This window comes from Lineus longissimus, chromosome 18 (assembly GCF_910592395.1).
Source record: "Lineus longissimus chromosome 18, tnLinLong1.2, whole genome shotgun sequence".
Lineage (NCBI taxonomy): Eukaryota > Metazoa > Nemertea > Pilidiophora > Heteronemertea > Lineidae > Lineus > Lineus longissimus.
In genome coordinates this window covers 10,047,270-10,069,104 of record NC_088325.1, presented here as the reverse complement: position 1 = coordinate 10,069,104, position 21,835 = coordinate 10,047,270, and the positions used below count along the sequence as shown (strand labels likewise).

The window sequence follows — 21,835 nt, the reverse complement described above, 5'->3', positions numbered from 1 at the left end:
GAGGGGTTGAAGCCAGCTTCGGACGCCCATTTTAGTGTAATTGGCCTTCGTGGAAAAGGCGACTCTTGACACAGCAATTTTTGAGGGCTGCATTAGCAACAGAGCAACGAAGTAAAAAAGTTAATGTGCAATAGTCCAATGAATTGTTGTATATGATGTACCTATGACAATTTGAGTCCTTAAAATGGGGGTCATAATTTCTTTTCTAATCTTTGGAAGGCAACTTGGCAGGTTTTCAAAATGTTTCGTGTGGAAACAAATAATTTTTTTGTAGAAATATCAACGTCAACGGCTTGGAACGACCAGAAATACTCCAGAGAATCTCTGAACTTGGTGAGCGTTTCTTTTGTGACAAAGGCACATGTCACAAAGTAACAAAATTATCAATCCAGGTGAATTGTGATAAGTGGACATGTCACAACAATTTCCATTGCAAAGAATCCACATGTTTTGTGACAAATGCACTGGACGCAAATTCACAAAATTATCCACTGTAAAGAATCCACGTTTTGTGACAATTGCACATGAAGCAAAGTCACAAAATCATTGAATCCACGTGTTTTGTGACAATTGCACATGAAGCAAAGTCACAAAATCATTGAATCCACGTGTTTTGTGACAATTGCACATGAAGCAAAGTCACAAAATCATCGAATCCACGTGTTTTATGACAATTGCACATGAAGCAAAGTCACAAAATCATCGAATCCACATGTTTTGTGACAATTGCACATGAAGCAAAGTCACACAAATATATCCTTTCCAAAGAATCCTAGGCAGTTCCAATATAAATGCAATTTTACAGACATGAGACACACTGTAGCACATACTACCATCCGACGATGAGAGAAAAATCGCAGATTTAATGTCTTGTCTCTGTTATACGTTATAAGTTATCAGAAAGCGAGCAACATGCTTTCGGGACAACATCTTAACAGAATCGAGCCAAATTTCCAAGTCGGCAGGGGTCTCACCTCTGTGAATTGTAACCTGTTCTTGCAAAAACAATCTCATGTCGCTGACAACCCAATTTGATTTTAAGTAAAAAACCCGTATGATATGTGATGTATCCTTGCTAGGAGAACCTACCACAAAAATGTTGTCGAAAACGAGTCACTCATAAGAAAGATATCACACTTAGGTTTCCACTTCTAGCCCCCTGGTGGCCAAGTCAAGAATCAGATCGGACCGAAATTCATTGTCAGAGGTCACCTGACCTAGGGGTCCTGTGTCCGAAGTTTCAAGTTCATAGCCCTAGCGGTTAAAAACCTGCCACTGTTTTTGAAACAGTATACGACGACAGACGACAGACACTGCGGTGTTGTATAGACTCACCTACAGTGAGCCAAAAAGAAAATAATTTTCACACCGTTTTTTTAAAGAATCTATTTCTTCAGCCTCCACTTTGAACTTGGAAGCGTTATGCCCCAGGAAGATGTGCCACTACCGTTAGGCCCCAACTGGATTTTACTGGCCGTGTGACACATCTTTGGCCAGAGGTGGAGCCATGCAAAGGAAGGGCTTTGTAAAGCCAGGAACTTTAGTTCCTTGAAAGCCACAACGGTTCATCCAGTGACACGATCCTGGGTTCTCCTGGGATTGAACCCCAGCCCTGCGTGGTAGCCAGCAGTGTTAACCACCAGGCACCCAGGCTGCAGACAGCATTTTCTCACTCTTCCCATATTTCCCGACAAAAGTATTTGTCTTCATTTTTTCTACTGTGTTGGAATTTCAGGAAGTGCTACAAGGACACGAAAAGCAACCTCCTTTCAAATTTTGGCGACAAGAGACTGGTTTTTCAAAAACGGGTCACAATTATTGCAGAGACTCACCGTCACTATGGCAACCACTATAATCCTAGCATTTTCTTTGTTTCGCTCGTATCCATCTGTAACGTGTCGCTTGTGTATTGTTGCAAAAGCTCCATTTTCTTTCGCCGTAATAACGCCTCTTCGACCTCTTTCTGAGACGGAATCGGAACGTGGGCGATGAATTGCGATTCTGCAGTCGATGCTTCGGTGAGGCTGGAGTCAGCTTCCTCATCGGACTGAAATGTAAATATGATGCGATAAGGTTTGCTCCTCGACTGCTTAACCCTTTAGCCCTCCGAACGCCCAAAGGCCAATATTTCTGCTTTCAGGACAGCCCGACAAGTACAGGCACCCAGTCCAGAGATATCTGCCTCAAACATGTCAAAAACGAAAAATAAAGTTGTCAGTTTTTTGTGCAGTCAATTTGTTTTATCTCTGGACTGGGTGCTTACGACATGTCATGCTATCGTAAAAGAAGGAATACTTGTTAACACGTTATGCGGCAACTTTGGTTTGGTTTCTAAGCGAAGTCAGGCAGCAGGTTTACTGCCATAGACAGTAAGTCGAACACAAAATTGGTTGTATCCTTCGAATGGATTGGGCAAATTGCATGGGGTTTTCTGTGTTGCATGAATTGCCTTGTGCATTTTTGCAATCGTCTTACACCAGGAAATGCCAAAAAACGGTGAGTATTGGCCTTTAAATCAACTGATATTACCTCGTGTTCTTTCACAGCATAAATATCTTCCTCGTCCGACGCCACGTCATCTGTTTTTGGTATTTCCCCGGACAACATGGCTTCCTTCCGAGCCCTCCATTGCGCAACATAGCTGGCGATGACTAGAATGAGAGAGGATACAGCGTATTACCAAATTACCCGTTGTGTGGGCTTATTGATATGTGTCAAGTCTTGAATTGCACGGGTTAGCCGCTAATGTAATAAAGTGCATTGCCCAAGGAACTAAGTCGGCCACACAGTCAGGCACAGGGCATAAAATTCACCTTATCTGTAACAGTTATGTTAAGTTTCCTTAAAGACGTCGTCTCATACAGTTAATTCCATTAAAACTGTTCACGTTAAGACTGAATAACTTTGTTCAGCTGTTGGGTTTTTGAACAACCCAACCCAGGACTTAGGTGATTTTACATGGTATTCCAATTCCGCAACTTGCGGACGGATCAAATTTTTTTTGTACACGCCTTTTGTTCTTTTTAGCGCCAGATGACATGACGGGTCATACGTTGAGGTGTGGCTGTGGTCTCAAGATGGAGGCTCAAAGGGCAAGAGTCTTTCTTGAGAAGTACCGCCTTGCAGTCATCATGGGGCAGCGGTAGGGCAGTGGAAGAGAGTCGGCCTCATGATCAGGAGGTCGTGGATTCGACTCCCGGCCGAGTCACTGCTTAGTTCCCCTACTGGTCGAGTTCAAGTGAGCACCTTCTGGTTGCTCCATGAAACCCCTGATTGATTTCTGTGGAGACCGGGGTAATAATATATGATATCCCAAAGCGCTTTGAGTGAGAACTATAGTGTCACGGAATTATGCTATATAAAAGACTCATTATTATTATTATTATAATCATGACTGTTAGTGGTGTAAGGTCTTCCTTGCTAACAATAAATTAAGTTGAAACTAAACTATGCATCCCCGAGATTTTAGTAAGGGCAATCATTCTTACGACACCTTACGCAACCACGCCATCTGCAGTGGAACCTCCCTTAGCGGACACCTCTCTACTAAGGACAACCTCTCTATAAAAGACACTACTTTTGCTCCCAAATTGGTTGCTTCCATTTAATTTGACCTCCCTTATCAGGATACCTCTCTATTAAGGACAGCACTTGTATGTCCCGAGGGTGTCCTTAATAGAGAGGTTCTATTGTATCAGTTACCTTCTTTTTCATGTTCCTGCTCCAGTGGCACCAACACGCCATCGTCCTCATCTCGGTAACCATAGTAATCGGCATCGATATTTTTCATCAGGTCGGCTCGAGTTTTTCTCGACTGCGGAGGTGCTGTAAAAGAAAAAGTTGTCGAAGACCAATGAAGTAACGTCGAATTTTAACGCAGTTAAATCTAGGAACAGAGGATATAAATTCTAACCCGGCATTTTGAATTTTGGTAGGTATTATATCAGGACACTCATCTTTCAACATACTTTCCATGCTAACTTTTTCTAACTTGCCAGTCAACTCCTATCATTGCCTACCTATCGCCGAGTCAAAGTTTCAAACCACCCAATCAAATTTCAAATGGGGCCTTGCCACCAAGTCAATATATTCTACCACTCGGTCCAGGTCTACTGATGATTTTGTAGGTAGCTCAAGATTTCATGTCAAATTAGCTAATTGAAACTAACCTAATTCCTTTTAAGCCCCCAGAACTTAGTAGAGGCAGTAAAATACGTCTGGACTGCACTAAATACTTGTTCATTGTCAATTTTTTGTGACAACATTTTGTTTGAGACTTGCTGGTTTGAACTGCTTTTTAGAAATTAAAGGGGATCAGGCAATACACGTGCAAGGTCATGCTATTAGAGCTGGCCCACTGAGTTAAACAGTGAAAAGTTGGAGAACACTGACTTACGTTCCTGTTCAAATAATTCTCTCACACCCGGTAGATCCTTTGCAGCACCAAAATATTTGTATCCCCGATTTCCCGGGACTTCCTTCCCCTCGTGGTCAAGCATACGTGGACCAACTTTCTGAAGAAGGAATAGAACACCCTATCGATACTGGAGAATTCTTGAAAATACAGTAGAACCTCTCTATTAAGGACACCCTAAGGACTGACAAGTGCTGTCCTTAATAGAGAGGTGTCCTGATTAGAGAGGTCAAACTGAATGGAAACAACCAATTTGGGACCAAAACTAGTGTCCTTAATAGAGAGGTGTCCGCTAAGGGAGGTTACACGGTAACTCTTTTTTGCAACCTTAAAGGATCACTGCTCTTTCGTATTTGTGTCCCAGAGCAGATATTTTTAAACTCTTATACTTGCTTCTCTCAACCCAGGGGCATAAACGGGTACAGGCAAAAATTTAAAAGACAATGGCTGGTACCAGGCATGTCTCAAAAGTTGATCTGCATTGAACTAACATCTTGCCAAGGGGGAGTGATACTTCTTTTCACCTAGTGCTACAGTCAAGGATAAGCGCCTGCTTTGATGAGCTATTTGACAAATCGGTTAATAGCCCAACAGACTTCATATCAACCAAGACAGAACTGGAACTGAACAAAACTTCACTACATTTTTTTAAAGTCCCGATCATCAATTCTTACCCTGTAGTCTGGACCATTTAATTCCTTAATCCTGTCTTCCCAGTGGCCCTTCTCTCGTAACAGCTTGTTGATTTCATCGTTTAGATCTCTCAGTTTGAATTCACCAAGACCAGCTGAAAAAGAAGAAGAAAATAAGTAGACAACACTCCCTCACTCAATCCTGGATCTCGACTCTTCTATGCCAAATGTACCAGCAGGCATTACCGACCAGCGCCATCTTAGTCAGCACGTCTCTTGGGGACCCCAGCACTCTCTCCATCGTCGAATACAACATCCATCCAGCATGTCTGGCAGATCAGCAAATCATACACTCCCTTCTTCTTCTTCTGGGTGCTTTCTTGCATCTATATCGTTTTTTTAACGTAGCCCCATAGAGCACCCTTGATTCCGTCTTCAGCCGATTTGGGGATCACAGATTACCCGCATACGTATCAGATCTTTAGCCAAACATGCCATTGGGATTCACCACACTAATACTACAAGTTCAAAATCGGCGCCATCAGCTATGCTACAGCCTGAGCCGTGAATGGCTCATCCGGCCAGAGCTTATCCCGGTTTCTGTAGCATAAGCGACTAGGCGTATAAATACTACCCCAGGATAGGATGCTGGTCTATCACAGATTAACTTCCCAACCAATAATGACAACATACCATTCTGAATCTGTGCCACTTTGCGCGAGACTTCTCCGATGATCTGTCGGCGCCATTTCTCCGATTTGTGAAGGTCGTCACACTCGGACGCTAAAAACGGTCTCCGATCCTGAAATATTCAAAGCGAGGTATTCAATAATTGAAGTTCACAGGCTTAATACTAAAATGGTTCTCTAATTTGACTAGCACATCTGGTTGAGTTTTTCTTCAACTCAGATAGATCTCTTTAATTCATGTTATTGGTCGGACACCTCAGCAAGGACAGCCTTGGGACTGACAAATTCTGTCCTTGATAGAGAGGCGTCCTGATTACAGAGGTCAAATTGAATGAAAACAACCTAATTGGGACTAGAACCAGTGTCCTTAATAGAGAGGTTGTCCTTAATAGAGAGGTTGTCCTCAATAGAGAGGTTGTCCTTAATAGAGAGGTTGTCCTTAAGAGAGAGGGTGTCCTTAATAGCGAGGTGTCTGCTAAGGGAGGTTCTACTATATCAATAACTTACTCCTCGATCGGTTGTTTTGTCCAGATGCGCGGCTCTCCATCTGGCCAAGGTGGTCCTGGAATTATGAATGAGATCACAGTGTAGAGTTTTAACAGTAAAGTAAAGAGGATGACAACTTTTTCATGATGAAATGTATTTTGGTCTGAAGACTCGACACAATGGGGTTAAACACCGCAAACAGAAAACTAGACGTTTCAAGGAACAGCTTTTATCTTTTTTCATTTCAGTTTAAAATGTTAACACCGGTACCATCATCAGTTTTTGTTTACTAAAGTATCATAAATTAGCATTAGAACCTACCCCCACTTTTTTAAGGGGAGTGCATCACTTTGCTCCCAGAACCAGATCAGGGGGAAAAGATTCTGATGGCTAGGCCATGTGCTGACAATGGAACCAGGTTGCAAGGTGACACACAGAAGGACCTCACAATGAAGATGGAAAGGTGGGCAGCAAAGGAACACATGGCGCTGCACAATGACAAAGGAGTTGGAAAGCTGCAGATTGTCTTGGGATAAGACGTTAAGAGTAGCCAGGGACAGGGGAAGATGGAGAGAAATGGTGAAGGTATTATGTCCCGGCATGAGTGAAGAAGAGGACTAAGTAAGTATTGTTAACACAGCCTTCACCAACAAACATCACTGCACCCATTTGTTCAATTGACAGGCTTACAATCAAGGTATCCCCAGTCAAAAAGTTACAAAATGCACAAGCAGAGCGCATGTATTGTAGCCAGCAATAATTGAATAAAACACCACTTTAATTTGCCTTTGAGGCTAAAGTACCGAGTTCATTGACTGCCATCCACGTACTTGTACACTAAATGGTAGCCCCGATTGTGGTTTGGATTCAGGCTCTATTCATTTTCAAAGATCACTGGCCAAAAGTCAAGTACATTTGTTCGAACATGTGCACTAGAAATCTTTACCGTACTTACATTGCTTTTTCCGAATTTCGAGCCTGGAACAGAACATATACAAATTGATAAACATTATGAAATACATTTTTAACATTTTGCTGATCCAGTGCGAGGTGCCACCAGCAGGGCAGTAGCCTTGTAGGCGATGCAAAGCAAAGCCAAGCAAAAAATCAATCGACTTGCATTGACAAATGATTTGTCCTACACTTACATGTAGCCTAAGGAAAAGAGACAACAGTCACTTCACAGAACCTGCTAACTAGCAAAGCGAGCATGCAATCATTACCGATTCCACATTTTAGCAGTCTCCCATTGTCTAAGATGTTGAAGAAGGCCAAATTAGCCTCTCTGCTCCTGCCTATGTCCTCCCTTTTGCGCTTTTTAAGGGAACGAGTTTACAATCCCCGTTCACGGACCAAAAAAACGTCATCGGTTGACTAACTATTAACTAAGTGCCACGGCACTGTTCAATGGATCTATAATTTGAATGCCATCAAACTACGTCATTTCTGATCGGGGATTGTAAATTTTAACCCCTTTAAGTATCGTATTGGAAGAAGACACCACTCTCTGTATACACAGCGAGACGAGAGCGCACACACTTGACATGCAAGCATGCTTCACACCATGTTGTATGGTGCTGCTCCCCAATTTCGCGAAAACCCGTTTTTTCCCGTTTTCTCGCGCGTCACTTCGTTTCCAGAGAAGAAATTTTCTGATTTTTTATTTTCATTTCGTTCCGCAAAGAAAGCGCCCAAAATGCGTCCTAAACAGGCAAGCAATTCTCTAATTACGTTCAAAACACTGGGTCAATACCTAGGATCATGCACTACACACACGGAAACACAACAATCAGTCGCGCATGCGCAATACCCGCGAAAATGGGGGAGCCGCTTCGGATTTGTTTTGGACTGCATCGATCTTTCAGTGAGCGATTTCAAGATTAATTCACGCTTAAAACATCCACGCAGCACCCCAGATATTTCGTTATTGATCTCAAATTTCGTAATAAATAAGCTTTTGCGTGTATTGAATCGCTGGAAGCTAGTAAATCTGCACTTAGTGATAAGACCCGCGAAAACTGGCTCCTACATGATACATTGATTTAGTACACCACACAAGACAACATTTGGTGACACAGTTCCCTTTTAAGAACGCTAATTGCTCATCGATGACAATAACAGTATAGTTAATTGCACTAACACATCTTTATCTATGAAAAAACTCATGATTTACCATTTTTCTCTCTGGGTAAGTCGACTTTTTGAAGAGGAAAAGAACAAAAATCGAAAAATTCACGTTGTTTTGATGTCCATGGGTTTTCTATATCCGGTTATGCGCAGTTACCATTTTGAAACTTTTGTTTATTTCCAAAGCTGCCGGGCGGGGCTGAAACGTCTTTTTCCAACGTTTACATGTGAAAAAGGGGTTGGTGGTGGGGGGGGGGGGGGGCATTGTCCAAAGCTGAAATACAATTATTGTCCTCAGCGGTCAAATTTTTAAGTGTTATATGTTTGGATTAGGACGAATGTCTTGGTTGTGACATTGTCTTCATCAACGCGAAGACATGTCATTGGGTCTCTTCTTTTACATCAGCCCCAACATGATCTAGTTACTGCGCAGATTTATGGCATTCTGTGATAATGATTGTAATACAATTTTCAGTGAGATATGGTTAGTGTCCTTGCCAGTCTGCAACGAAAGAGCAAGTCACAATGTCACAGAACAATGGTCAAGGGGGTCCTGAGAATTTCATACAGAGGAATTTAGGCAAAAATGTTAACCCCTAAGGATTGGAAACACCAGAACTGGGTCAATCTTTCCACTCATTTTACACATCATTAAAGATGGATGGGGTCTACATGACCCAGATTCTTTGCATCTCGGGCACTCTGCGTCCCAGTTGTAAGGGAAGGTTGAACAAGAGGCTCAAGGGCCTGGCGCTCAGCTGAAACACTTAATGCAATTTGCCAGCTTAATAATAAATTGCTCTGTGTGCCGGATCCCCTATTCAAGCTGCCCATGTCTTCCAATGTTCATGATATTTTAACCTTCCCCCCCCCCCCCCCCCCGGAATGCACATACTAAATAAGTAGCCCTCTCTGTTCACCATGCTGCAAACAGGTTTGTTAGAATATGGTGATCTCCTTCCTATACTGTAAGGTGCTGCCACCTATGTTTGCTCATTATATATTCATGTATGCAAGTGATTACCGTTAAGGCTTGTCAGGATATTACAATAAAGAATAAGTCAGTTCCCGTTCTGCGTTCAATGCAAACACATGTTCCCTTCTTTTATTCCTTGCTCTAATGTTACCATCATGCCGGACTCTGCTGACTCTGCTTGCTCTACCACGAATCCAACAAGGTTGAAAAGGACAATGTCATAACATGTGGTAAGCCCATGCTGAAGCTGGTGTTGAGTAGGTTGTGACATCGTCCCTTGGAGGGAAGTGAAGCCCTCAGTCCCCTCTAATACAGTAGAAGAGCTAGTAAATCTATTTGCTTGGAGTACTTAATCTAACTATTAGCTTCAGATGCCCCATTTACACTCCAGATGCAATGGACAGGCCTTGTCTTATCGCCTTGTACATTGAGGAAGGACAATCAGGATGACGAAAGGGACTGTATTGGAGTCCCTAGCCTTGTTTGGCTCTGGAGTGGTAAGTACAGCAATGGATTGGGGAACAAAAATAAAGGAGTACAGTAGAACCGCTCAAGGACACTCTTTGGGACTGACAAGTGCTGTCCTAGAGGTGTCCTGATTAGAGAGGTCGAATTTAATGGAATTTAATGGAAACTACAACTTTGGGACTAAAACTAGTGTTCTTAATAGAGAGGTGTTTGCTGAGGTAGGTTCCACTGTGAAAAAGTCTTACTGCAATTGCTTGGAGGTAGGCCTAGGTTCCAGTCCATCATCACAACTGTCATCAAAAGTTTTAAAACATTTGTTGAAGACATGGTAGATCTGTCGACTGCAAGACTAGTACACGCAAATACAGCTAATGGGCCCCATCCTGTGTCTTATATCATTGGCAATACCAAAAAATCTATTCATGCAAAAGGCCTAAAAACATGCTCAATTTCATAGGATTGACTTAGGCGACAGTGGTACTACCTAGCGGTAGAAAGTAGAACTGAGAGTTTTGGACGAAGATTTCAGTTCCTATTTCTGCCGCGAGACAGCGCCACTGTCGTCTACGCCAATTCTGTAGGCCAGAGACCTCTATTAGCCAGCGTGTACATTCTGTGTACATTTTAATGAACATCGATCGCTCTGCTGACTCTGTCAGCTGAGAGAGCTAATAATTGCTAACGTGGGGATTTTCGAACAGTCCGACCCTACAAACAACTCTTAACCACCAACTTCCCCTACAACTGGGACACATCAACCAGGACATGATAGAACCCTGACTTAGGGACTTCTAGAAAGAAGGACACAATCATAGAGCCTATGATGCAGAGAGCCCACAACAGGGACAACTCCACCAGTAACTAAAGAATGAAAAGACATACACCCAACTTAGAAACTATAAAATTTTATTCAAATCAAACTTTAATTTTGTTGAAAAATTTTACAATGTACACCAGAGCACATCCAAAGCAATTTCTTCATGCGCCTAACACCACTCTTCAGTGACACGAAAAGAACATTTACATGTTTTTCTAAAACAAAAACAACAGTAAATTGGAATGAGAGTTTTTTTAAAGTAATCGCTATATGCTCTCTGTAAACCTATTGCAATCAAATGCTGCCAAATTCCTCCCGTATTTGTTTAAAACAGTTTGAAAAAAATATTTCGCCAAACTTTCGCCTTGGTTATTTCAAATTGTTTGTTAATTTTCTGGTTTAAACTGACCTCCTTATGATCCCAAAAAGGTACATGATGAGAAATCGCGCCCTTTAGCAGATTTTGATGGCCAATGTAACCTATAGTGTCGATTCCTTCATGAAAACACTTAATACATAACATCATCTAACTAATAACTACACTTTGGACGGATTATATACATATAAGTACAATACAACCATAATTAGGAACTAATCATAGCTCATACAGGCTGTTTAACAAAACATTGGCCATGCATACTCGCGTTTCATCGATCTAGATTATTAATTAACTTACTACATCATCAAATCAAAGCCAGGTCAAGTGCTTAATGGCATCCATCAAGCATGTGTGAATATTTACAATGTACTTGAGCTTTTTTTAGAAACATTCCAAAACCCTGCTATGGAGTATGAATCACCACAGACTTTTTTAATGCAGCTTTTTTCCAAATAAAAATTTCTAAAGGTTTTACATTAGGATGGCAAATTTCTGTCTGCCTTTTGAGAAGTCTGAGCACATCAATTTCTTCCATTATCTCCTGGTGGCATTCAGGCTCATCTTTTCTGTGACATTCGCCTCATTTTGCTGTGACGGGTCACAAATTTCCATTTTTGTCTAGGGTGGGCCCAGGACCCTCTCTTGTTTTGTAAACACAACACCTGCCTGTGCTCTCTGGAGGGACTGTGCCCCCCATCTAGATCCACCACTGCACATCTAAACATTTAATGAACAATTAACAATTAACAACAATAACAACAGATTAACTTTTTACAATCATATAGTTGCACATCATTTCAAATTCAGCAACCTTGGGTTACTCTCAACAAGGAAATTTTCACATATTCGTTTTTATTTCCAACAAAATCCAAGAAAAATAAAACGCCAGAAATTATTTTTGATTGAAATGAAATTGCAACCCACCAGAACTTGAATATAAAAATTACGCTGCTTTTTTCTATGCCAAAATTACATATCACAGCATATCACAGGCAAAGAACAAAACCGTACTGTATGTTCGTGCCTGATATATTCTAATTACACCACAGTCCTCCGCTGCATTGTCTCTCCAACTAATGAACAGGAGTTGGTTACAGTAAACTGCAAACCACATCTCGCAAAAAGATTTTTTCTAATCAAAAAATATTTCCACAATATTTATTTTCGATGTTTTTTGTAAAATCTTTTATAAAAACTCTATAAAAGTAGGCTGATGGCATCTCCCCGAGCCTACTCAATTTCCCCGTTCTCTCCCTCTCTCCCTTAGAAATCGAGAGCGATTAGTCCTTTCGCCTTGGACGGATTATGCATCACCTGAATCACTATAAAAATCATGATCCCACTTATCCAAGTTAGCAGTCAGCAGTTTCGTTAGGCCCTTTGCCAGGGCGTAACCCTGGGCTTTCCTCAGAGAACACCTCGTTCGGACCTGCCTCCACAGTATTTCCGCCTACCTGTGGCTGTGGCAGACTACGATGATGGCGCTTCTTACGTTTCTTGTGTTTCTTCCGCGGCGACTCCCCATTTCCATCAACTGGCGGATCACCACCTTCGGGTACGGTAATAATCGGGTCTAATTTCGTCCGCGGATGCCTTTCGGGCGTCATATAGCTGAGCTGTCCCGCGGTCGATCCAGACACGGGCACAGAATGTCCATTGGCGAAAGTTCTTTCATTATCATCCCATGATGGCTGCATTTCCTTTACATCGTCGTCACCAGATGGCACTGGATCAACCTTGTTTTGTCTGTTCCGAAGCGCGCTCTGCTTCTTTTTGCGTGGAGTTGTTTCGGTGTCAGTCTCATTTTCAATCTGTGATTTTTCTTTATCTTCAAGGCATGGATAGACTTGCGTGTGAGAGCTGAAGAAAGAACAGAATTGTATCAGTTACGGAAGTAAACATCATCAATGGAGAGGAAATAGCACTGCTGGTTTACATCAGATTCAAGCTGCACATTACCCGTGTTACAGGTATGTTTGTTAATTGACTTAGGCTGGAGAGATAACATGACATGACTCAAGCCCAGAATTGATTAAGATACTTGTCAACAAGAGGCAAAATGTCCTCAGATTTAGCAAGAGTCAAAATGTCCTCAAATTTAGCAGGAGGCAAAATTCCTCAAATTTAGCAAGAGTCAAAATGTCCTCACTTTCAGATTTCTTAAATGATTCTGAGGTTCTACTGGGAGATTTTCTTTCATTTCAAATAAACTTTAGCTAAAGAAAGAAATAAAGAAGTTGTTGCCCTTGTGTTTTTGACCATTGCCTTTGTTGCACCTTGTTTCAACAGGCGCTCACTTGAACTCGACCAGCAGGGGAACTAAGCAGTGACACGGCAGGGAGTCGAACCCACGTCCTCCTGATTATGAGGTCAATGCTCTTCCACTGCACTACAGCTCTTCCTGCAACTTTGCAGGCTTTTAGCCAACTTAACTACCTTCCTCATCTTTGAATTATGATTAAGAGGTGAAAAATGCATCACTACACCAAATACTTCTTTAAAAAACATATCGATCAAATGTCAAAGTCGAAATAGCAATACGATTGCAAAAAATAGCAGTATTTTTTATCATAGATTGAAAAGACTTTAGTTGGACAGAATTTAAAAGCGAGGACATTTTGACTCTCATAACCAGAAGTTTTGACTGGCAAGCCAGGCAACTAATGTTCAGAAAAGTGTATGCTGAAGAAGAGTTTTAATACTTACAGAGGAGGATTTGTAGATGGGGGCCTACTTTCTGGCTTATCCTTTTTGGGTCTGCGGGCTGGAAATATACAGCAAGAAAATTTGAGGTTAGAAAAAGGATAACGTGCAGAAGATGACTGATAAACAGTCATGAAAACAAAGGAGACAACTGAAGGGAAGACTTCATAAGGAGAATCTTCCTGTTTGTTGTGGTGGGTCTTTTAATCGGAATCGGTTTTCGTTTATTTTCTTTTTATTATTTATTTATTCCACCCCGTGACAGTAGTGAAATTACATTTTATATTTCCCCGGCCATATATTGTCACAATTTAACTGTGTACAGGAAAATAAAAGGCAGAACAAATATTTTCCGGTTTAGAGTGAATTCAAAGAAGGCCAATGCTTAACAGAATTCATTAACATTACAAATAAGTCCGTAAGGTATAATTTTACAACTTTCAAGATCGTGTGAAAATTGAGAGGTGCTAATTGGCCAGGTGGGGTGTTTAACAGTGGAAGTTACTTTCATCTACTGCAGACCTTTAAGTAAATTTAACCAAAGTCAGCTTTTGACTCCTTTTTGTCTTTGCTAGGTTTGATCTCACGTTTCGATTGGTCAATCCCAATTGAATATTTCTTTCTACTTCGAACCTCTTGAAAATTTATAATCAATGTTGGGTTTTTTGTGAACTCTGCTGGTATGTTTGATACCAATAGAAAGACAATTGTGACCTAGAAGTTCTTTGGAATTTAGACCGGAATGGTCCTAGACAAGGAAGTGATACGCCTTGTCACCAAAGGTTTATGGAAACCAGGAAGCACTGGCAAAATGAACTCAAACGTAATTGGCACAACGACCATATCGTTTGAAAATTTCAGTCCCGAAACGGAACACCAGAGGGTAGCACCTCCTACTTGGCAACAAATTTTTTATCACACAGGTAAACAAGAATAAATAGAGCAACGATACTTCCTGGTGCTATACAACAATATCTTACATATCTAACATATCTAACATATCTAACATATGCCCTACATAAAGTTCAAGGAAATTTGGTGATGGAAAAAACATTTGGTCAAAACTCGCCATAGATACAATTACTGACAGCCAAAACATATAACCGGATACTTCAAAGTAATATGTTTTGAAGTAAGACACTATGTTTTTGGTGACGGGTGTTCTCATCCAAATCTGCATGCCACTTGGGTTCTTCATGGTGAAATAGACATTCATGTGGAAAAATAAAGTGGGTGTATCAATCATTCATGCTTGGTGGTCTTTTTGTACAATTCTTTAGGAAAAAAGAAGCTTTCTTGCCATCACTATAGATGGATATCTGCTGACGTCAAGGCTACACAGGCAAAAGTATCCGTCCACAGATAGTTGATGGCCCATGGTCGTTCCGCCCAAGGAGGTCCATGGATGGAACATTCATGATTATCACAAACAACTGTTAAATCCAAAACGAAACACTCAAGATGGGCCACAAAACGATATGTAAAGCATCAAAGAGTGGCAGTATTCAAACCTATGGAAAATAAAAATTAATTGGCCGAGTTTACCCGTGTTCCATCATAGAATCTATCATGGCCCATCATAGATTCTATAATGGATTACATCAACTATCCACTGATGGCCCATCGACGTTCCATCTACGAGGGTCATCCATGGATAGCTGATGGAGATTCTCCACCAACTATCCATGGATGGCCCATGGACGTTCCATCCACGAGGGCCATCCATGGATAGCTGATGGATGATCATCCATCAACGATCCATGGATGGCCCATGGACGTTCCATCCATGAGGGCCATACATGGATAGCTGATGGAGATTCTCCATCAACTATCCACTGATGGCCCATGGACATTCCATCCATGATCAACTATCCATGGATAGCTCATGGATGGAACCTACATGATAAATCAACATAAACTTTTCTGGATGGAAAATTTTGCCTGTGACACCCTCCTCAAATAGATTGATTCAAGTCTCAACACCAGTGTGGATATGAAATATTGTATTCTACTATAAGCCCTCCAACACAACTTCTTATTTTCTCTCCAAATATGCCCAATAAAAGCGTTAATGTAAACTTCACAGAGTATGGTTACCATAGTGCTGTGTAAACAATTAATGGTTGTGGTATCTCTGTATGGCTTTTAACGGATTAGTATATCAAAAGTTTAAAACCAATTCAAGATAAGATACATTAATTGTAATAGACCTGTTTGTGTAATGTGTCTATTCAGAGTAAGTCTTGAAAGTCAACAACTTATAAAAGTTGTTCAGTGGACTTTAAATCAGGAAAATATCAAAAAAAATTCTAACTTTTGGCAACGAATGAAAAGAATTCCAGTTCTTCCAATGAAAAAGTACTTTTGCCATTTTTTTTATTATGCGAATTGTGGCTATCAGTGAAATCTGCAAAAATAAGCAGAAGCAAAAATTTGGTGGTTTAGTGTCGAAATCATGAGATGCTGTAAACTTGAAACTTTTTTGTGAGGCTTGGAGTTTGGGTGGAACACGAGAAGAAGTTTTAAGCCAGGCTGGATATACACAGCTTGTGGACTAGCAGAGACCAGATCAGCGGAAGTTGACAAATCGCAGACAAATAACACCAAGCTCACTGATGCCAGGAAAGTGGGATAAAAGGGCCGGACAGGTACACCCAACAAACTGACCTGATGGATGGATGGTCCGGTACCTGCTGGATATTCTTAGCTTGTGGACTCGCAGAGATCAGATCAGCAGAAGCAAACAGATCACACTAAGCAGACAAAAGGTATTTAACACCAAGCTCACTGATGCCAGGAAAGAGGGATGAAAGGGTACACCCAACAAACTGACCTGATGGATGGATGGATGGTCCGGTACCTGCTGGATATTCTTAGCTAGTGGACTCGCAGAGATCAGATCAGCAGAAGCAAACTGATTGACACTAAGCAGACAAAGTTCTTTAACACCAAGATCACGGATGCCAGGAAAGAGGGAGGAAAGGGTACATCCAACAAACTGACCTGATGGATGGATGGTCCGGTACCTGCGGGATATTCTTAGCTTGTGGACTCGCAGAGTTCAGATCAGCAGAAGCAAACAGATCGACACTAAGCAGACAAAAGTTCTTTAACACCAAGCTCACTGATGCCAGGAAGGAGGGAGGAAAGGGTACACCCAACAAACTGACCAGATGGGTGGATGGTCCGGTACCTGCTGGATATTCTTAGCTTGTGGACTCGCAGAGTTCAGATCAGCAGAAACAAACTGATTGACACTAAGCAGACAAAGTTCTTTAACACCAAGCTCACTGATGCCAGGAAGGAGGGAGGAAAGGGTACACCCAACAAACTGACCAGATGGGTGGATGGTCCGGTACCTGCTGGATATTCTTAGCTTGTGGACTCGCAGAGTTCAGATCAGCAGAAACAAACTGATTGACACTAAGCAGACAAAGTTCTTTAACACCAAGCTCACTGATGCCAGGAAGGAGGGAGGAAAGGGTACACCCAACAAACTGACCAGATGGATGGATGGTCCGGTACCTGCTGGATATTCTTAGCTTGTGGACTCGCAGAGTTCAGATCAGCAGAAGCAAACAGATCGACACTAAGCAGACAAAAGTTCTTTAACACCAAGCTCACTGATGCCAGGAAAGAGGGAGGAAAGGGTACACCCAACAAACTGACCAGATGGGTGGATGGTCCGGTACCTGCTGGATATTCTTAGCTTGTGGACTCCCAGAGATCAGATCAGCAGAAGCAAACATATCGACACTAAGCAGACAAAAGCTCTTTAACACCAAGCTCACTGATACCAGGAAAGAGGGATGATAGGGCCAGAGGCATCCACCCAACAAACTTGACCTGATGGTCGCTTACCAGTACCCTACACGAAGCCTCAGACAATCCTATGAAATCATCTAAGCGGATATGCCAGGTGAAGGGGCAGAATTGCATACATTTCTTGGGAGAATTTGAGCACAGGGGAAACATATATTTTGGCATGACATTGACAAGTGACTCCCATCTTGCAGGGATGTATAGGAGGATGAAGCAGTTTGATGGTGGCATTTATAGAGATCTTTATACGAACCTCTCTAGGTAAAACTTGCCTTGTTTTCCTGACGCTACTGTAAAAGGATTTTTATTCATTTAAAGGGTAACTGGTGTCAAATTTCACCATATAATGTTTTAGTTGTTTTTTGACAAATGACTACGTCATTTTCTCATAAATCGGTAAGGTTTTCGAATCGAAATGCACATTTTCTAGAAATTGATGGTTTAATCCCGCCCGGACGGCTCGCTTCGATGCCGTTTTAGTTGATGACGTCACAAAATGAACATTTTCGCGGTCGTGGTGGTTTACCTTCAGCAATTTTATAATAAATCTAATCAAAAATGGAAAATTTGAGCTTTACATTTGTGATCAACAATTAAAAACGGACGTATTTCCGCAAAGTTGTAAATCACATCAAAGTATCACTTTAAAGGTATACACTATTCGTGTTCAGTGTATTTAATGGTGGCTCAGCAAAATTTCTAAAATAGAGATAGTTATAAAAAGGTTCTCATACATTTATGCAGCTATCAAGTTTATGCCCGGACCCCCCCTCCTCGGGCACTCGACGCTAACTTGCCAGTCCACCAAATCCCTGAGGTTGGGAACTAGTCATTAGATCTTTGACACTCACTTTCCTCTGAAAAGTGAGTGGAGACACGCCTCTAACTAGTCAAGCCTATACCTTCCAAAGTCAATGTAAACAAGGTCGAAAAAGATTTTAAAACATCAATATAATGGTTGAATATTGTAATTTGATGCGAATTGAAAGTGCTTTAAAGTGATACTATGATGTGATTTACAACTTTGCGGAAATACGTCCGTTTTTAATTGTTGATCACAAATGTAAAGCTCAAATTTTCCATTTTTGATTAGATTTATTATAAAATCGCTGAATGTAAACCACCGCGATCGCGAAAATGTTCATGTTGTGACGTCATCAACTAAAACGTCGTCGAAGCGAGCCGTCCGGGCGGGATTAAACCATCAATTTCTAGAAAATGTGCATTTTAAATTCAAAAACCTTACCGAATTATGAGAAAGTGATGTAGTCATTTGTCAAAAACAGCTAAAACATTATATGGTGAAATTTGACACGAGTCACCCTTTAATAATAAAAGAATGAAAAGCTTGTGCGTTGACATTACAATCTGTCTAGTCAAATCCTTTTATCAATTAAGGCTACCGGGTACGATTCTCCAAGGAGGCCGCCATGGTCATGTGTCTTTGGGCGATTTGTTCTCTTCCACGGTGGCCGTGGTCCACTCGCCAGTCCCAAGAATGCCAACATGGCGGCTTCTTCGTTTCATCAGGCACTCGTGCCAGGGGCTATTTGAAAAGACCAGTCACTCGTGCGATTATGAATGCCGAAAAAATGTGACAAGCGGGAAATTCGACTACAATGTTGTGCCAAAACAATTGGGACTCTACAAATTTTAGTGACGTAGGACTGGTGAAGCCTGTGACGAGGGGGTCCGGGCATAAACTTGACAGCTGCATTAATGATGTCTCATTACCATGATAAACTGCAGAAAAGTGTAGCTCTGGAAAACTGTTTTTTGAAGAGCAGGAAGCACTATTACACATACTATGTAATAGGACGGGATATTATAAAAGTGTTATATAGGTATTCCAGAACTATGAATTTGGGTTAAAGGCATGAACAGGGAAGATAAAAAGCCACTTTTGACCGTCTGTCAAACAAGCATAAATCATTTTAGAATGCCTTGATTTCGCCATTGTCCATGCAATTTGGCCTACTCTATTGTAAAGAGCGGTCTACTTTCTCTCTAAATAGGTCACATAAACATCCTATGAGTAACCAATGCACCTACATGGTATATCATTTGGTCATCTGATCGGAGGAATTCCCCGACACTCCATGGATTTTCATAGTCACCAGACTTTAATAGTTCCAGCTACGAGCATTCACGAGATGCTTTTACAATATAAAGCTATATAACATGTAAAAGGATTTTTTCATATAGGACTGTTATTGGATCCACTAGAGTATGCCCAAAATTGTTACGGTTAAACCTCCATAATAAGGACACCTTTGGAACTGTCATATAATGCTGTCTTTGATAGAGAAGTATCCTGTTAAAAGAGGTAAAATTGAATGGGACCATATCTAGTGTCCTTGATAGAGAGGTGTCCACTCCCAGTATTACATGTATACCTTCATAACAGAAAGTCAATTAGATTTTAATTTTGACGGCCACACTGGTAATTTCGCAATAATAGTCGCAAAAAATAAATATTGCAAATTTTTCTAAGTTTACAGAACAAAATTTTAGGCATTTGTATGTCCTGTTAGTGTAAGAACAAGGCAATATGTACGACTTCTTGGTGAAAAATATTCCTGTTAGACCCTTCGGCTGCAGCAGCCATTTTTCAGCGCCAGAACGGTTATTTTTGAGCGCCATCTTTACTTAAAAAAGAACATAATATTGCCAAAGTTTGTTGGGTGTCTTTAGAGAGGATGCGACCAAGCGCTAGTGAAATAACATTTTAGTAGGGCACGACGTGCTATGTACATCATCTGCATGTCATCGGGGATTGTACATGACGTGTTATGCACGTCACCCACAGCAAAGGAGTTAAGCACTTTAAACTTTGGATTGGATTGGATTTCTTCAACATTTTATACTTTACACAACAAAAGATGGCGTTGCCCGCAGCCCATTACAAGAACTGACACCAGCAACCCACAACGAGTGCGCATAAACTATCTTTGAAAATTAAAATTGGTGAGAAAATTAAGCGTAAGAATAGAAGTTTAAAAGTAAAAGCTACAAACAGCAACAGAATTGAACGAAAATCTGTGAAGAAGAAAAGTTTGAAGTGAATGTTTGGCAGAAATCTATCATATAGGTAACATAAAGAATAAATGAAGTCAATTCGTCTAACCCTTTAACTGCCGAATACATTTTTAAAGGTTTAAAAAAAATTCCGATAACCTTTTTTAACCTCTTGAATCCCGGTGACCGGTCATTTTGAAACAACGTTTTTTTCCCAACGACCGACAGGTCAGTCTCAGTGATATTTTTATTCCCTTGAGCTGGGACGCTAGTTTATTGCTTGTTTTAGCGTGTTTGATGTACAGTAGGGTCAGTTAGAGCATGCCTGGGTAGATGGCGCCTCGGTACCGGACTTTGGTGGTTGTATGCGGGTGCTATACATCGTGAAAGTCAGACCCAATTTTGTAACGTGACCACTCAGGGATCCCAGGCTTTTCAAGTTTTGGGACTCAAGAGGTAGACTGTAGCTTGAAACAGAGAAGACTTCCAGGAAATAAGGCAACGTTGGCAGTTAAAGGGTTAAATATTGATAAAATTCTCTACGCATCTATGATTTCATAAAGAAAAGAAAATGGCCGAGATTAAGCAGATGATCGACGCTATGAAATCCTGAAGCGAAATTAAAACTAGTTATTGCGAGAAATTTGAAACAAAATAATACGAACAAATAATTATCTGTACAAGTAACTATAACTTGAATACAGCAGAATTACTCACATTTTAGACTTCAACAACATTTGTAAATTCTAGGCCCTCCTGAAATAAACTTATTCAATCAATCATCGACTGTCGAACAGGTAATGTTCGCACCTTTTTTTCGATTTGGGAGGCAGACGCGAACAATAATTAACTGACAAAAGTAATTGTCAACTGTATTTTAAATTTCAGCAACAAACGTAGAATATAGTCTAACGCCAAATGAAAATGAAGAAACTTCGCAAGTATTTCCCTTCAGTGTTTGCAGTATACTCTGTTTATTCTGTTTTCAATTGACCTACGCCGTTTATTTAAAATTCGAAATTTTTAGTTGAATTTGAAACTTTCCAATTACATAAATATGCACTGAATATGACTTTCAATATTGCGGTTGGGTAGACAGATATACAAATACAAAAAAAGAAAAATCTTCTGTCATATTTTTGGAGGTAAGTGATTTTTTTCCCTTTGTGTATCAATTTACCTGTATTGGCCTCACAGGAAAACTGTTTTTGTTCAATTTTAGGTATTTTCAGCAAAGATTTGGAATATTTCCTTTAAATGCTCTTGATCGAATATATAAACAGCCTTCCCTATCTGTTCCCACT

General features: G+C 40.9%; 2 protein-coding genes across 4 annotated transcripts in view; both read right to left on the bottom strand.

The window, feature by feature from the left end:
* Positions 1–285: 285 nt before the first annotated feature.
* On the bottom strand, positions 286–8,477 carry LOC135502052 (pre-mRNA-splicing factor ISY1 homolog). The gene is made up of 9 exons (XM_064794537.1): positions 8,395–8,477; positions 7,177–7,199; positions 6,243–6,297; positions 5,740–5,848; positions 5,089–5,201; positions 4,397–4,514; positions 3,703–3,825; positions 2,530–2,651; positions 286–2,047 (listed from the first exon to the last, which is right to left on the bottom strand). The coding sequence occupies exons 1-9, from the start codon at positions 8,395–8,397 to the stop codon at positions 1,850–1,852; spliced, it is 864 nt and encodes a 287-aa protein (XP_064650607.1). The 5' UTR covers positions 8,398–8,477; the 3' UTR covers positions 286–1,849.
* A 2,204-nt stretch (positions 8,478–10,681) lies between these two features.
* LOC135502040 (uncharacterized) overlaps positions 10,682–21,835 on the bottom strand; it is a 56,053-nt gene continuing 44,899 nt past the window's right edge. Inside the window, exons 9-11 of one of the 3 annotated variants that reach the window (XM_064794512.1) lie at positions 17,767–17,803; positions 13,695–13,752; positions 12,553–12,848 (exon numbers count right to left, since the gene is read on the bottom strand). In XM_064794512.1, the coding sequence (XP_064650582.1) occupies positions 12,691–12,848; positions 13,695–13,752; positions 17,767–17,803 (253 nt within the window). In that variant the 3' untranslated portion in view covers positions 12,553–12,690. Of the gene's footprint in view, positions 12,849–13,694; positions 13,753–17,766; positions 17,804–21,835 lie in introns of all 3 variants that reach the window. The other 2 variants (XM_064794515.1, XM_064794511.1) reach the window with 2 other exon arrangements.

Bases quoted from the DNA above. Each gene is read 5' to 3' on its own strand.
- LOC135502052 (XM_064794537.1), bottom strand. The intron at 5,849-6,242 runs GTAAGTTATTGA...TGAATATTTCAG, and splicing joins ACAAAACAACCGATCGAGGA to GATCGGAGACCGTTTTTAGC. The intron at 2,048-2,529 runs GTAATATCAGTT...TTTACATTTCAG, and splicing joins ATGCTGTGAAAGAACACGAG to TCCGATGAGGAAGCTGACTC.